Raw genomic sequence first — 18,879 nt, forward strand, 5'->3', positions numbered from 1 at the left:
CTTTTGATATGTCAAGAGCAATTGCCCTAGAAATGAAACCTTTGTCAAGAGATTCACTAATCATGTGAGATATAACCGTCAGCACATCTGCGGTAAATCTTGCAGAGCGGAAACCATATTGTGTGTCACTAAGAAAGTTATTTCTGCTGAGGTGGTTAACTACTTCTCTATTTAATATGGATTCCAACAACTTACTCATGACAGGAGACTTATTGGTCTGTACTGAGAGGGAGATGACTTATCACCTGAATTCTTAAATACAGGGCAAACTGATGAGGTCTTTCAGGGAGTCGGAAAGCACTTCTCCTTAAGGCAGCGCTTAAACAGTTTTGTAAGTATGGGAGCAAGTTCTGGTTGAGGCTTTTTTAACACTATAATTGGGATGCCGTCAGGGCCAGTTGCTTTACTGGAATCTAGGTTCTTTATTAGCTTGGCGACCTCATGCACGGATATTTGTATGTTACCTAGCGTGTTCTGTGTTATAGGAGGAAATATGGAGAGTTGATGGCCTTCGTCGCATAGGGTAGAATTAGGTGCAAAGTTCTTTGCAAATAGTTTGGCCTTGTCTGATGCTGACGAGATGACCTCTGGTCCATTGATAATGGTTGGGATAGAACGCACACTTCTGTTCAGGATCCTATTTGTTATTTTCCAAAACTGGTGGGAACCAAGCCGCTGATCAGCTACCTTGGATTTAACAGACTAAAGTAGGAACTAAATAAGATTTACTTTCTATATATTTATTCTCTATATAAATATATCTTTCTATTCGGGGATTAAATATTAAAGACATGGACTGAATCAAGTTTATATCACAGAAACACATTCATTAAACTCACACTTAACCTCCTGAAAAAGGATGTAAATAAAAGAAAATTCATAATTTAACTCATCTTACAAAACACCTTTATTTTCAAATTAATCTATTTATTTTCAAATTAATATAATTATTTTAAAATTAATATATTTATTTTAAAATTAATGTGTTTATTTTCAAATTAATATATTTATTTTCAAAAGGAATATATTTATTTTCAAATGAATATATTTATTTTCAATCTGATATATTTCTTTTCAAATTAATATATGTATTTTCAAATTAATATATTTATTTGCAAATTAGTATATTTATTTTCAAATTAAAATATTTATTTTCAAATCAAAATATTTATTTTCAAATAATTATATTTATTTTACAAATTAATATATTTATTTTCAGTTTGATATATTTATTTGCAAATTTATATATTTAATTTCAATTATATATATGTATGTTAAAATAAATATATTTTTTAAAGTAATATATTTATTTTCAAATAATTATATTTATTTTCAAATAATAATATTTATTTTCAAAATAATATATTTACGTTCAAATTAATTTATTTATATTCAAATTAATATATTTATTTTCAAATTAATAAATGTATTTTAAAATTAATATATTTCTTCTCAAAGTAATAAATCTATTTGGAAATTAATATATTTATTTTCAAATGAATATATTTTTTTAAATTAATATATTTATTTTTAAATTGATATATTTTTAAATTTGTATATTTTCTAATTTTTTAAATTAATATATTTTCAAATTAATATATCTATTTACAAATTAATTATTAATTTCCAAATTACTATATTTATTTTAAAATTAATATATTTATTTTAAAATTAATATATTTATTTCCAAATTAATATATATCTTTTCAAAGTAATAGATTGATTATCAAATTTATAAATTTGATTTCAAAGTAATGTATTTATTTTCAAATATATTTATTTGCAAATTAATATATCTATCTTCAAATTAATATATTTATTTTCAAATTAATATGTTTATTTCCAAATTAATATATTTATTTTTAAATTAATATATTTATTTTCAAATTAATATATCTATTTTCAAATCAATATATTTATGTCCAAATTAATACATTTATTTTCAAATTAATATATTCATTTTTAAATTAATATATGTATTTTCAAATTAATATATTCATTTTTAAATATTTATTTTTAAATTAATTTTTATTTGCTTCGTTGGTCATTCCATGGTTTCGGTGTCACTACTTAGTGTTCAACTACGTTTCAGTTGAGGTTTACACCAAGCCATCTATACATGTATTTTAATAGGAGAGTGAACATTTTTCCTGTAGTCAATATCGTTGCGTACGTGTTTATTGTCTTATGTTGGCGACGTAAATAATTCCGATAAAATATAAGCATACGCAACACAAAACTAAGCAAGAACATCGAATTCTGAAATACATCTTAACTGGATAAAGAGTAAATATGAGCAAGCCAGAGAGCACATCGGCTTAATCATAGTGGGTACGAAATAATTAATACGGTTGTTTTTATTTTTTTTTTTTTTACAGAAACGACGAAGACGTTGGATGCGTACGTGTTTCTTTTCGACGACATTGTCATTATTACAAAATACAAAAAATCGCAACGGAAACACCAGGTAAGCCATTACACTAACTTTTTTTAAACTCTTTTCATTCCAAATAAAGAATAATACCACTTTGGCGTAGAAGGGTTATTATTTGCGAACGTGTCCTGCAGGTGTCTGTAAGGAGTTGAGCAGCGAGACGTCTATTCACATTAGATTTAAACTTTTGCCTGTTAGTATAGTCAAGGAAGCAGGAAACAGGGAGGGAATTCTAAAGTCTAGTAGTCTAAGAGGAAACTTTAGTAGCAGGTTTTCTGGCATCTATCGACCTTAAGAGTAGAGCAAGGGGTATTTTTTGCTGTTTATCAAGTTAGTCAGGACAACGAGTTTAGTAGATAACATTCCTTTTATATTATTCCATAGAAGATAAAAACATGGATTTATAAGACAAAAAAAAATGCTGCTTTGATCGCCCTTTGTGGCCCATGGCACAGTGGATAGAGGCATTAAATCTCTACGGTTCAAGTTGCGCATTGTCTGAAGATAGCGGTTTCAATTCTACACAAAGCCGGCCAGAGACTTACTTGGCCACAACTACCGAAGGCAGTTATTGCTGAGAATGCAGTTTACACATTCGCAGTTACTATCCCGTCGTGGTTACCACCTGACGAAGGCCAGATAAGTAGTTGGCCGAAATGGCGTGAAACAACAACTAATAAAAATTAAAATAACAAATAAATGTAAAAAAATTTCATTAAACTATACGTAAAACATTCACAGGAATGCAACATAGCAGCGATGGAGGTTGGAGCTTGGCCATTCAATTCTTATGTCCCAAATAGTAGCCCCACCTTAAATACAAGTTGTACTGTACCTTGTTTGAAGTGAAATAGAAATGAAAACAAAATTTGATTTTTTTTTGTTTTTTTATATTCATTTTGTTAACATTATTATATAATAATAGTTTAAATTTCATTATCCACGTTAGCTCATCACTCTTACATTCAATGCTTAATTGTATCAGTGTTATATAGATGGAGAGGTGTATATATTTTTCTCCGCTGTCTATATAAGGTGATATGTATATTGTACATTATGTACAGTTATGTATGTGTGTGCCACATACATATATGTATGTATATGTATCTATAAATACATCTTAAGACGCGTACCTTTTCTCCTTTCCTCGGTCGGTGCCCATCCGACGGTTGCCTTCAATCTGGAAATTAAATCATGTCTACTCTTAAAACACGACTTGTATATTTTTATTTGTAGACAGCTTTTATTCAGAATTTTCATCGTTCTTTGCAGGACCTCTACATCGCTGAATCAGTTCAGATCTCTTCTTCGTTTCCTAATCTTGAATGCAAGACTCACTTATTCTGACTGACTCTGATTCTAGTCCAACTGATTACAATTACCGAAAAATTCACGTGTGTCTCCCTTATATATTGAGGTGTGGTGTTGGGTGACAAACTTGTCAACATAACTTGCACTTAACATGCACTTGCGATCTTCAACCGAATCAACAAGTTTGATGCCTGTCAGTCTTAGACTTTCCACTTCTATGCACTTAACTTGAACACAAGCAAGTTGGTGTAAGCCGATACCGCGTTTATCGCGTTATTCACACACAAAATCAGAACATCACTTAATGTACAAGTTTTGTCTTTGTACTTTATTAGTTTATTATTTGATCTTGTAGTTATTGTATGCACATGGCCGTTATTAGTTTAGTATAAGAATAGTATGAAAATTTTGAAAATTGCTTTCTTTATTATTACATTTTTGTTGTATTTAATATGTAAGTTTATGTTATTTGTATGCATTTACTAGCATATTTTCTATGTTATATATATATATATATATATATATATATATATATATATATATATATATATATATATATAAGTGTATACATCCACTTTAATACAATGATTTTATTTGTATTCTTGTTCGCAATTTGTATCGAGATGTGTACTGATGTGTAGATATGCATGCATATATGTGTGTATTATGTATATTTGTGTATATATATATATATATATATATATATATATATATATATATATATATATATATATGAATTTTATGCGTAAATATGTATGGATATTTATATTATTATTTCTATTTTATTTTGTTTCTCTACATATTAGCCGAGGAATTACTCTGCCATTCTGATGTCGACACAATTCTTCCTCACTTTATTTTTAAAGTTGAAATATTTTTAATATTAATTCAAATCTTAAATTATTAATCATTCAATTCTTAAATCTTTCCCATAAAAATATTATATTAAATAAACGCCATACTTTATTATATTATACATCATAATATTAATTAAATGAAATGATATTTCAATTTTTACATAACAATTTTTCACTCGCAAATAAAATATTTTATACACTTATTTCAATGTACATCTCTAGTCCAAATATAACCCAGCCTGACACAACAATTTATATAAAATTTATATATCTATGAAAGTGAAAATGTGTGCGTGCGATGATACTTCTCAACGTATATACTCAACAAATTCTTGATCTACACACTTGAAATTTGTTATATAAATATTCGGACATATGCAACACTTTTTAATCGGTTTTATCTGATAAAAATGGCTGCTTAAGGGTCAAAATTGAAAAATTGGTCCTTGAGCGTCATTGGATTTTTATCTGTTTGTCAACTGTTTTACGAGCTTTAAACAACACTGTTAATGATCGTAGCAAGATTGTTTAATGGTTATCGTACTTGACTCGCTGGTTTTTAGGTTTTTGTTTCGATCTCAGGCTGAGTATTTTTTACAAAAATTGAAATGTTTAGAAAAAAACCATAATACTCGCATGCACATGTCTCAGTTCCTTTCAATTTTATTACTTAATTTTATAAGATAATTTAACATTACATTTATTACCGGGTAACGTTGGGAATATTCTTAGTCAAAGTATTTCCGCTAAAGTTGGTGTCTCGTCAAGTCGTATAAGTCATCTCTCTGACAAGTTTAATGTTAATTATAATTATATCTCCCTCTTTTGCGTACACTCATAACTTTGAAACTATCAACTCTTTCTCTGTCACTCCTTCTTCATTTTACCACCACGCTACACCTGTCTATTTATTATACATTGCAAATTTCTTTTTGTTTTATACTTTGTTCCGTGTCTCATTCCTTCGTCTGATATTTTTCTTTTTCGCTCAATAAGCGTCGCTATTTTTAATTTTATTTTATTTTGATTTTAAATATCATGCGACTGCTCTCCCGACAAGAACTTCTGTGATCTTTTTCTACGATCCATTAAGGACTGACATCTTTGCAAAACCAAAATCCCTTGATGAAATCTCTAGTTATTCATAACTAGTTAATTGAAATATAATTATGATTGTGTAAAAATACTTAAATGTTTATGCGAAAACAAAGAAAAATATATCTTGCTCTACTTTGTATTAAGCACTCTTAATATATATATATATATATATTAAGAGTGCTTAATACAAAGTAGAGCAAGCATGCTCAGTTGGTAGAGTGCTTGCCTTGCATGCAAGAGGCTCGGGTTTCGAATCCTGAGTTCGGATGTGTCTAAATGACGACCCCAAAATGAGGGCGAAACTCGAGTCTTGGACTTCCGGTTCTTTGACTGTCATGGCTCTTGTGGGCTGCGACGTTGTTTGGCTGTGGAATTTATTATATATATATATATATATATATATATATATATATATATATATATATATATATATATATATATATATATATACATACATATTTGTTTACTGTTTTTGGGGGAAAGAATTCCAACAAAGTGCTCGATTACAAAGAAAAACTTTTTTTTTCTGAACTTCTGTGCTATTAAATATATATATACGCGCCATATACCTACCTGCATTATATAATAAAAAAAACTATACTCATCCTATATTACAAAGATCGATTTAGTTCCATTAAGCAGCCTCTATATTTTATTTCGCTCTAAATGTAACTATCGCTAGACGTCACATCCCTATTATGTTACCTAGCATCTTCTCTCCTCTTCTGGTGTAAAGCATTAGTCTTCGAAATATTATGGTATAAAGAGTTCTCACTTACCTACACCCCCACTGATGTATATTCTTATTGAATAAATGAATAGATCTATATATATATTACTGCGTACTTTTATTTCGTCATATATATATATATATATATATATATATATATATATATATATATATATGTATATATATATATATATATATATGAGGGTGTCAAAGAATGCTGCAATGATCTATGATAATTATGCTACTAAGCAACCGGAATATTCGCAAATATTAACCAGTTGTTTAATTCGAGAAATTTTCAAGCAACGAAAGCTCGATTGAATTGTTTTAGTTTACAGATAAGCCCTATTCCAGATGAGAATCCTTCCTAACTAGGCATCGTGTTTACTTAGTAGAACCCTTCGTATGCTTAGTTTTTATTATTATTATTATTATTTATTTATTATCACGCCGGTGTCTTCGAACTTCCTGTGATGCCAAGATGCAAACATTAGAGCATCGTCTTTTAACGTTGCCAGTGCCTTCTCTGACTTTTCTTATCGGCGTACAAACATATGTTAAACATTCACAGGAAACATTTGTTCACATGCACCTTTCTTTATATATATATATATATATATATATATATATATATATATATATATATATATATATATATATATGAGCAAACAGTTAATAAAATATGTTAAAAACACTTTGAAATGAGTTAAAAACATATTTAATCTGAAAAGGAAACACTAGATAAATGGATAGTCCTTAATCCGCGGAGTTTCGAAGAAATATTCTCCTTCTCATCAGAAGGTAGGAATTAGCAAAATGCGGGATCGGATTTTGCATGCAGAAGTATTTGATGAAACAACAAGTAAGTCAAAGATCTTACTTGGAAACAAAATAAGTTAAGCAGAGGAAATATGGTAAAGAAAAAGGTGATTACACATGAATGGATAGTCTGGTGGAAGATAAAAAAATCCAGTGACGGTAAAATCCAAATGTAAAACTTCAAGAAAGTTAAAAGAATTTCCATTTTGTACAAGTAAAATCCAAAGATATCCCGTAATTGGAAGAAGATGGTCCATAATAATCCAAAGGCAGAAATTCATGGAATAATTCACAAACATGTGTACAAGAAAAAAATAATATTAATAAAAGAAAAATAAGATGTGCTTTTCACTCTACTTCCGAGACATAACTATAAATAAAAAAGATCTAGGAAGAAAAAGGAGAGAGAGAAAAAAAATGATAAAGTTAAATATAAAAATAAGGGGGAGGGGGTTCTAGCTATATATATATATATATATATATATATATATATATATATATATATATATATATATAGGTAGAACCCCCCTCCCTGGCATTGGCCTGTCATACAATACGCTAACACATTATATTTTTATTTATGCAGATTGCATATGCATTATTATAGAATCGATCATCTACTGATTATTTTATATTACGAGAAATATTTTACCTGGGCGACTATTACGTAAAAATAAATAAATGATAATGATAATGTTGTTCATCAAATCTCGTCTGTGTTTGTTTATTATATCACGTCAGCTGATATTTTGGCTTGGCGATGAATGCCCTTGAAAAGTCCCATCTTATTAATATTTAGTTTTAAAATATGCAAACGAAGAAATAATTGCGGTGATTGGCACCGTAAAATTCATTAATCAGAAAACTTAAAATAAAATGGCGAAGTTCCCTCGGGTTTTACCAGCGGATCATTCAATCTGTAGTCGAATGCTCTAGCACTACGTTATATCTGATAATGAATCTGTTTGTTTTTTTCCTTTTTAAGAAGAAATGATTTGCTGAGATTTTATTATTTCCCTTGGTCGGTGTAACACAAAATATTTCCCTGTAAATATTCATCTTTTTTGTTTATGAGGGAGAAAGACTATTTTAAAGGTCAGGGTTTTTTTTTTTTCGATTTTCGAAAATGATTTTCTGTAATTTTATTATTTTCCTGATCGGTATAACTTAAAATAATCCCCTGTAAAATTCATCTTTTTTGTTTATAAGAGAAAATATTTTTTTAAGATCGGATTTTTTTCGATTTTCGATACTTATCGGATGGATTTCTGTACAAAACATATTTAAAATCACTGCCAGACATATAAATTATCTTTGTGTAAAATTTGCCAAAGATAGGCTCGGCCATTTTTTACCATATGAGGAAGAAACACACATACAAAATTATATAATAGTAGCCAGCTAGATAGATAGCTAGATAGCCAGCTAGATATCTAGCGTCAATATTAATTTAAAAAAAGAAAATATTACGACTAATAGAGAAATAAAAAATACGAATGGTTTCATTTTAATTTTCGAAATAAGTAATAAGATTTCCAACTATTTTTTACATTTTAAAAATAGTTTTCTATGGTCTGAAAGTGTTTATCAAATCTAATTTCAAAACGAGATTTATAAACCTCATCATTTTTTAATAATAAGATAACAGCATTTTTAAACAGACTTTCTGGATAGATTACTAATCTCTTCTGTTATATAAAAGTCAATTTGTGTGTGTGTGTGTGTTGGGTTCCTTCCTACTAGGTTCATCGTAATATATAATATTAAATAGAGAATTGATTCTATGATATTACATTACGCAATTTGCATAAAATAAAATATCATTTTTAAGCGTATTGTACGACCGGGCAACGGCGGGTTTCAAACTAGTCGATAACATTAAGAACATGTTCGCTATAATTACCTGAATGCATAAATAAAGCTAAATATACGTAGTTAATAACGCATTATACAAATTATCGTACATTGTATTTAACTGGTGTTAATTTTAGTAGTTTTGTTGTTTAAATACTATAATTATCCTGTGTAGTTTCCTTTTTAATAGTTAAATTTAGAAAAAATATAGATAAAATAGTCATACTGAAAGATGTATGGTAACAGTTTCGAAAACAAAAGGAAAAACTATGAGAAATTGCAATTAAATAAACGCCGGACACAATACAACAAACATTAGTGATAAAAACAACGGAAATCTCATGAAAAATCATTGAATGCAAAAGCAACTAACATAACCAAACTTATAGCATCTGTGTCTCTTGACATAAATACCTCCGATTAACCCGTCAAGCAACAAATTTTCATCCCTACACTGTAGAGATCTCTAAATGCCGAAAAGACTTCTATAGTTCTCCCCTTGAAATGCTAGACTTTGGAATTCTCTCCCATTTTTCTACTTCTCTGATTTTACTGACATGCAGAAGTTCAAGTTTAATGTGAACAGACATCTCGCTGCTCAATTCATTAGTGTCCTTATAAATATGGTCCCAAATTGTAGCACCATACATACTAGGGGAACTGTGCCATTTTTTGGGGGGTGAATACGAGTAACAAATTTACCAACGAAGGACAACGATCGAAAGAGGAATTTAAGTAGAAAAAGTATAAAGAAAAGCCATCGCATGAGCAAAGGGAAGTGAGAACGCACAGAAATCCAATAAACTACATCTCTTACACATACACAGAAAATACATTCACATACCTACACACACACATGTGGTGACACCATGTTCAGTTAGTACTACACAAAACTGTATCAAAGGGTGAGGAGGATGAAAAGGCCGAAAAGAGAGATCACAAAGCAGACTTCCATTGGAAAGGTGCGAAGAGAAATGAAACATTAGGGAAGCTCATTGCAATTCAAACTACGGAATTTAGGGCACACACCTTGTTAATGTTAGGGATGAATCATTGATAATGCTTTGTATAAGCATGATCCATACCTCGATGTGAGGGGCAGGGTGAGTATTGGAATCATGGGAGGACGCTTGTAACTCAACTCGCTTTGGTAGTTTAAAAACAACGGTGAATAGTTATGTCAAGAAGACAAGATGATTTGTAATATCGAATGAAGCGAGGAATACTGGAATTCACGAGGTGCTCACAGAGACGGCAGGGAACACCATCTACTATTGCCAGAGAGAGTCACATGTAAACATTCATGTGGAAACTAGTAAATGAATAATAAATGTTTAGATGAGATATTTTCATGAGATATGACTGTCTGTGTCTCCATAAGTCTATGCGCCCGTTTTCAATTTTCCATTAATTAAACCCGCATGCCGCTATGCCATCAATTAACGCAATCACACAATTACGAAACAATTAAAAGTTTATACTTCACAATCTTTTGTGGAGTGTTTGACAAATACAACTTGGAGCTGTATTATGAGTTTGTTCTGCTATTCTGTTCGTGCATCTGTCAAACGCTAGTTTGAAAATGCATTTTCGTTACTTCAGATACAGGTCGAATGAACAGATCCTATTTTTAGATGAGTATAAAATGTACACGTTCACATGTTAAGAAAGTACATTTATGTGGCGATATATGTGTGTGACGCAGTGCATCAATTGATATACTAATCTGTTGTGAGGAGATGAGATTAGGTGTATGTATAATCTTGTGTATGTGGTGTCTATATATTTGTGACATGGCTGTGACTGTATTCTGTGTGTATACATGTATGTCTGCAGTCATAGGTGTGTGTGTGTGTGTGTGTGTGTGTGTGTGTGTGTGTGTGTGTGTGTGTGTGTGTGTGTGTGTGTGTGTGTGACATATAAGATCTTAAGACACGTACCTTTTTTCGTTCTTGGATGGTGCCCGCTCGTCACGATTTATGCCTGCCCCCCCCCCCAAAAAAAAAGCACAACTTGATTTTATTATTTAGAGAAATTCTTTTTTTGGATTCCATCAGGGCCACTGCATCGCTGAATCGATTCAGATCTGTTTGCTTCTTTTTTCGTTTTCTCATCTTGAGCCAAGATTCTGGTCTTATTCAAGAACTCTCTTAAATTCTCTGTTAACTCTAGACTCTAGAATATAGACTGTCGAACTCTCTAGACTGTGCACTGTTTTGAAAACGCACGTGCTCCCTTATTTTTTATATTTTGGGATGGGGTGAATGTGGGTAATCTCCGGCTGGATGCACCTGCAAACCAACGCGTCCAAAATACGTCAGAGTGGTACCGTTGGGTTTGATGAGTCTTCATCTTTGAACCTCATCGCACTCAACGCCATCCCACACTGATCGCGCTGTTCATGTGATGGACTCCATAACAATTAGCTTATGATGTAAACAATTAGGAACAATGAACTATTCGATATTTTAAAGCGTTAAACATTTGGAGCAGTATTGTCCTATATTTAATAACATAACAATTTAGAATTTATTTTTTTTATATTTCTGTGTTGTAAACTATTTATAACAAGGACCATCCTACCAGTTTATGTTTTATATCTTAAACAGTCTATCATGTCATTTAGTTATAACGATCTGATGTTTTATGTTTTATGATGTCAATAATTTTTATGATGTTAACAATTTTTATGATGTCAATAATTTTATGATGTCAATAATTTTTATGATGCCAACAATTTTTATGGTGTCAATGATTTTTATGATGTCAATAATTTTTATGATGTCAATAATTTTATGATGTCAATAATTTTATGATGTTAACAATTTTTATGATGTCAACAATTTTTATGATGTCAATAATTTTGTGATGTTAACAATTTTTATCATGTTCACAATTTTTATGATGTCAATAATTTTTATGATGTCAACACTTTTTATGATGTTAACAATTTTTATGGTGTCAATAATTTTTATGATGTCAATAATTTTATGATGTCAATAATTTTTATGATGGCAACAATGTTTATGATATCAACAATTTTTATGATGTCAATAATTATAATGATGTCAATAATTGTTATGATATCACTAATTTTTATGATGTCAACAATTTTTATGATGTCAATAATTTTTATGATGCCAACAATTTTTATGATGTCAATAATTTTATGATGTCAACAATTTTTATGATGTCAACAATTTTTATGATGTCAACAATTTTTATGATATCAATAATTTTTATGATGTCAAAAAAATTTTATGATGTCAATAATTTTTATGATGTCAACAATTTTTATGATGTTAACAACTTAAATCATAAAACTTTCTATATTTACACTTTAAAATAATAGAACTATTCTACATTTTTATGGAATTAGCATTTTAGAATAACCGTTCTCAAGATTTTATCATGGTAACAAAATTTCTTATTGTTAACTATAATATTTATTATATTAAAATTAAATATCGTTGAGGCTGTAAGTGATGAGGTAGACTAATGATTGAAATACTGCTAATATTTCAAAATAAAAGAAAGTTGTTGAAAATTATAAAACGTCTAATTAAAAAGCATATCGTATCTATATATTTAAATTTATCTGTGAATTTTTCATATCCGTTAATAAATTATCAATAAAATAAAACCTACACTTAAACACATAAATAAATAAAAAATTCCATCATTGTTTCTTTAATAGCATGCTTTAAGGCTTTAATAAATAAATAAATAAATTTTCTTCGATCACGCTTGGTTTTATTGGATTGTAAAAGTTTCTCGTCCTTTTGAGTCACTCCCTATAAATATTTTTTTTCAATTAATTTCTAGAGGCAATCAACGGGGGAAATAAGTCAACGACAAAATCTGGCTTCGACTCTGGATCGCGGGACATTCACAGTATACAGACAACCAATCGCCTTAGACCGTTTGATTATGCATGATCTGACGACATCTGAAGCAATATGTAAGTAAAAAAAAAACCTCAATTGTTTTCATGTTCGTAAAAGAAACAAAACCTTTTTAAATTATTTCATCTTCCCTTCAATATACAAACAATTATAATTTTCATGTCTCAAGTGTAAAGAGATATATTCTGACTAGATATACGTGAAAAGGTTTTAAGTCCAGTATAAGGGATAAATCGATCAGAAGCAATTGTGACCATAAGCGTCCAAGTGATGACGTTGATTTTGGCATTGCCTTCTAGTAGACGTCTTGAAAAGATTGAGTCAACTCCTATCAACGCTAGAACACCCTTGGAAATATAGTTCAATGAGATAGATATATTTACAATTGAATAATGATAAATATCATGAGACGTAGTGTTGGGACGATTAATCGAAATCGGAATCGGGAATAGGAAAAATCGGAAATTTTATGGTATTGGAATAAAAAAAATGTCACTATCTGGAAAAAGATTTTCTTTAATATCTTTATTGTTCTGATGATAAAATGATGACTATTTATTAATGTTATCGGACTAGTAAAACATAATTCGGTAGATTCTCCCACTAATGAAAGGATTGATTAGATGAAAATAAAAACTACTCGAAACAACTTCCAACTAAAAAAATAGACAAATGCAATTGTCAGAAATATCGATTATAAATATAAAGTCTAACGAAGCTTTACGAAAATGGCAAAATTAAGCCAAAAGAAATGTCTTGCTTTTCTCAGCGTTACCTTTGCTAAAAAATGTTTAATTAGAATTTGACATTACAGCAACTTTCGTTTAGAAACATTCGGCAGGTGACATTCCAAACATTTAAACTATGGACGCTAATTACGAGTTTAAAACATAGTCATTTTTCAATGGGTTAATGTAGTTTGCTTGAAGCATTGTTTAGTGTGAATAAAAAGGCCATTTATAGAAGGCGGTCTTGTATAAAAAGATCATTTATAGAAGGCATTATAATGCAGAGGTATATCGGATCGGCACAAACTGCAGCAAATAAAGACACATAATGATGGAATAATAGGGAAAAACTGGAACGCCTACTGATGAGAAATTAAATATCTACTAGACACTGTCATGGACTGTCTAAGGTATCCCTGTACAGGAGTTTGTCAGGACAACCTGGTGTGAGGGTACTTTTCCTACAAGTAAATCCTAACTAAATATTCCAAATCGCCTAGGATTCGCGGGCCAAATAAGATCCTCTCAGTATGGTTAAGCAACACTGTTTTTTAAGAGGGATTATTCATTTTTTCCCAGATATGTTACCTCGAGTAACAGCACAAAGCGGAATACTCCACCAGACGAGATGGAAGGCTTTCCCTGAAATCTAGTAAGATCAAAAGACCACAGGAAATGTATACTATAACATTTAAATGGTCGATTGGGGAGAAGGAAATAATATCAACTTCTTTACAAACTCAATGTTTGAGATGAAATATTCGAATATCTTTGTATCTCATCTGTTAGCCCCAGGAAAGGAAGGGACCTTAGTTTCTGAGAAATTCGACCGAATCGAAATAAAACAAAAAAGTTGGATGAGCTATATACCTAAATATAATATAAACTTACTTTGTATCATATTTACTTTACATTGTAGTATATGTTCACCAACGTATCTCTGGTCTGATGGAAATACAGTATGTTGGGCTACTTCAGCAACAGTTCTCTTCGTTCATTGTTCAAATGTTATCCAAAGTTATATTTCATTATCTGTTTGAACTATTAGGTTGTTCGAAAAAAAAAATACAAAGTTTCGAATCAATTGAAAATATTTAATTTTTACCCGACCATCTGACATCGGTTATGTTATCGTGATAAAGACTGTATATGATGATGGAGAAAAATTGTGAATTTGTTGAGTTTTCTGTTGTAAAATAGAAAATAGATTTCATGTATAAAATATATGTTGACATTGTTTAATATTGTTAGTGTTGTAACTTTTTGGAACATAATCACAAAATATGAGTTATATATTTTCAAAATTTGAAAATAATTTCTGACGAGGACGCATCACAGACCGTCTGAAACGCGCGTAAACGATTTCAATGACTTAAAAACATTATTACAATGATCCAAACATAATTCTCAATGAAAAATCAAGACACGGAATAATAAAATAATGTTAAAAATACCCATTGTTGGTGACTACTCCCTTATTTAAATATCCATCTTTCTTTCGTTGGAATTTATTAACCCATTTTATATATATATACATATATATATATATATATATATATATATATATATATATATATATATAGAGAGAGAGAGAGAGAGAGAGAGAAAATACAAGCTTCGCTTCATATATATATATTATAATGTAGTAGAATACAAGTTTTATATATATATATATATATATTGAATACAAGCTTTATATATATATATATATATATATATATATTGAATACAACCTTTATATATATATATATATATATATATATATATATATATATATATATATATATATATATATATATATTGAATACAAGCTTCATATATATATGCTACGCTTTTAGTAATTCATGGTATTTACTGAGGTATTTTACAATGAAAATTTCTTGATATTTGCTTCGTTCTTTTTTTTTGTAATTTTTTTATAAGATGTAAAATATGTATATGTTGGCAAACTGTATATAATTCTTTCTATCATTAGCTCCCTTGTTGGGAAATGTAGAGCAAAATAAATTGGATTAAACAGATGCACGTGATGAAAACAATTGTTAACGTTTAAACTTGAATTCTATCTTGTTCTCTTCAAAATAGTTAATGTTGCATAGTTAATACGTCCGTCTATAAACACATTGCAAAAATATTCGGAAAATCACCAATGAAGTTAAATTAAAATAGGATTTGTTGTATTTATGTTATTTGTTGGAAATATGAAAATATATTTTTACCTTCATATCTTTCACAGCGTGTGGTTTGAAAAACACATTTATGTTACTTCATATAAGCCGATTTCAGCAAGTCATTGGCGTGTATACATTACAGACAAATAGCGAATCAGCTAAGGTGAGTTCCACCTATTTAATTTACTTTCCTATTTCAATCTCCCTCTCTCTTTCTTTCTCTATTCATCTATCTACTTATCTATCTGTCTCACTCAATATATACATATATATATATACATATTTCATATACATATACATATATATATATATATATATACATACATATGTATCTATTAACTAATAATCATAGAGATGGTAAAAGTAAATAAGCATGTAAATAAAAAAAATAATAATACTAGCAACAAAGAAGGGGTGATAGGTAATAGAATAGACACAACCAAAACACTATACAAACCCAATAGTTTGTAAATAATAGACACATAAATTTGTGAAAGAAAGGGACTGATACCACAATTAAAAAATACTTTTTTTTAAATAACATGGATTTGTTGGGCTAAATTTATCTGGGGGAATAAAACTAGATCCAGTATAAAAAATATTTTTGTTCATGTGTTTTTATGGAGTTTGTGTTTGATAAACACTGTTCGGAGCCGTGATTTTATATATAAAATCTACAACAATATCAGAGCATCTCCATTTACGCTGGACATCTATAGAATACGAACATCAATATGTTGCATATGAAATAGTCCTCTGTGGAATTTCCACAGGTCCCGCTAGTTATTAGATGATTTTATTAATTTGTTATTATTATGTGATTTTATTATTAAGTTATCTTTATATTAAATGATTTTTATTAGGTGATATTATTAAATGATTTTTATTAATTTTGTTATTATTATGTGATTTTATTATTAAGTTATCTTTATATTAAGTGATTTTTATTAGGGGATATTATTAAATGATTTTTATTAATTTTGTTATTATTATGTGATTTTATTATTAAGTTATCTTTATATTAAGTGATTTTTATTAGGTGATATTATTAAATGATTTTTATTAATTTTGTTATTATTATGTGATTTTATTATTAAGTTATCTTTATATTAAGTGATTTTTATTAGGTGATATTATTAAATGATTTTTATTAATTTTGTTATTATTATGTAATTTTATTATTAAGTTATCTTTATATTAAGTGATTTTTATTAGGTGATATTATTAAATGATTTTTATTAATTTTGTTATTATTATGTGATTTTATTATTAAGTTATCTTTATATTAAGTGATTTTTATGAGGTGATATTATTAAATGATTTTTATTAATTTTGTTATTATTATGTGATTTTATTATTAAGTTATCTTTATATTAAGTGATTTTTATTAGGTGATATTATTAAATGATTTTTATTAATTTTGTTATTATTATGTGATATTATTATTGAGTTATCTTTATATTAAGTGATTTTTATTAGTTGATATTATTAAATGATTTTTATTAATTTTGTTATTATTATGTAATTTTATTATTAAGTTATCTTTATATTAAGTGATTTTTATTAGGTAATATTGTTAGATGATTTTATTAATTTTGTTATTATTATGTGATTTTATTATTAAGTTATCTTTATATTAAGTGATTTTTATGAGGTGATATTATTAAATGATTTTTATTAATTTTGTTATTATTATGTGATATTATTATTGAGTTATCTTTATATTAAGTGATTTTTATTAGTTGATATTATTAAATGATTTTTATTAATTTTGTTATTATTATGTAATTTTATTATTAAGTTATCTTTATATTAAGTGATTTTTATTAGGTAATATTTTTAGATGATTTTATTAATTTTGTTATTATTATGTGATTTTATTATTAAGTTATCTTTATATTAAGTGATTTTTATGAGGTGATATTATTAAATGATTTTTATTAATTTTGTTATTATTATGTGATTTTATTATTAAGTTATCTTTATATTAAGTGATTTTTATTAGGTGATATTATTAAATGATTTTTATTAATTTTGTTATTATTATGTGATATTATTATTGAGTTATCTTTATATTAAGTGATTTTTATGAGGTGATATTATTTTTATTAAGTGATTTTTATTAGGTGATATTATTTTGTTATTATTATGTGATTTTATTATTAAGTTATCTTTATATTAAGTGATTTTTATTAGGTGATATTATTAAATGATTTTTATTAATTTTGTTATTATTATGTGATTTTATTATTAAGTTATCTTTATATTAAGTGATTTTTAATAGGTGTTATTATTTTGTTATTATTATGTGATATTATTAGATGATTTTATAATCAGATCGATCAGGTCGAATTAAGTAATTAATTTTTGAAAAATAGTAACTAAATGCGTTATGAAATTACGAATTACATAATAACAAATTAGTTAGTTCGATTTGTCAGCTTAAATGCTTTTTGGTTTTAACTTTTAAAATCCAACCTATTTTTTTGTGCTCATGTATCCATGTTTTTAAATAGTATTTTCGAGTTAAATTCAATGTTTACGTTGTTTCTGTTTATTAAATTGTCAAGTGAATGTACAAATTACTCTAAACTTCCTATGGCAAGAATTGGTTTCTAAATAATAACTTTATTATTTCATTGCTGTAACATCGAGACATACGTTTTCTTTTGTTTCTATACACCGCATCCATTTTTATATTTTTTCTATATTCTATTTTGATGACTTTCCTTTCTTCTATTGCAACAGAATCAGTGGGTGACGACTATGAAGGAGGCGAAAGAAAAGTACGCCGAAAAGCACGGAACATATCAAGACAATCACAGTGATCGAACAAGTATGGAAGCGTCTTCTTTACGATCGGAACAATCGGCAGAGAAATTCCCCGAATGGAATTCTCTCAAATGCAGTCACCCTAAATCTAAATCAATGGATGGTGTTCATTTTTGATCGAAAAAAAAACTATACAACAT

At 28.2% G+C, this 18,879-nt stretch overlaps 1 protein-coding gene across 5 annotated transcripts in view; it reads left to right on the forward strand.

The window, feature by feature from the left end:
* LOC145277468 (pleckstrin homology domain-containing family G member 7-like) overlaps positions 1 to 18,879 on the forward strand; it is an 817,656-nt gene that overhangs the window by 789,248 nt on the left and 9,529 nt on the right. For 3 of the 5 annotated variants that reach the window (XM_080128829.1, XM_080128831.1, XM_080128832.1), the window contains 4 exons: positions 2,379 to 2,467; positions 12,929 to 13,064; positions 15,973 to 16,070; positions 18,656 to 18,879. The exon at positions 18,656 to 18,879 is cut by the window's right edge and continues 111 nt beyond it. In XM_080128829.1, coding sequence (XP_079984955.1) covers positions 2,379 to 2,467; positions 12,929 to 13,064; positions 15,973 to 16,070; positions 18,656 to 18,856 — 524 coding nt within the window. In that variant the 3' untranslated portion in view covers positions 18,857 to 18,879. The remainder of the gene's footprint in view (positions 1 to 2,378; positions 2,468 to 12,928; positions 13,065 to 15,972; positions 16,071 to 18,655) is intronic. The other 2 variants (XM_080128830.1, XM_080128833.1) reach the window with 1 other exon arrangement.

The sequence above is a fragment of the Euprymna scolopes genome, chromosome 6 (genome assembly GCF_053919585.1).
Source record: "Euprymna scolopes isolate OS-2025 chromosome 6, ASM5391958v1, whole genome shotgun sequence".
NCBI classification, from domain to species: Eukaryota; Metazoa; Mollusca; class Cephalopoda; order Sepiida; family Sepiolidae; genus Euprymna; species Euprymna scolopes.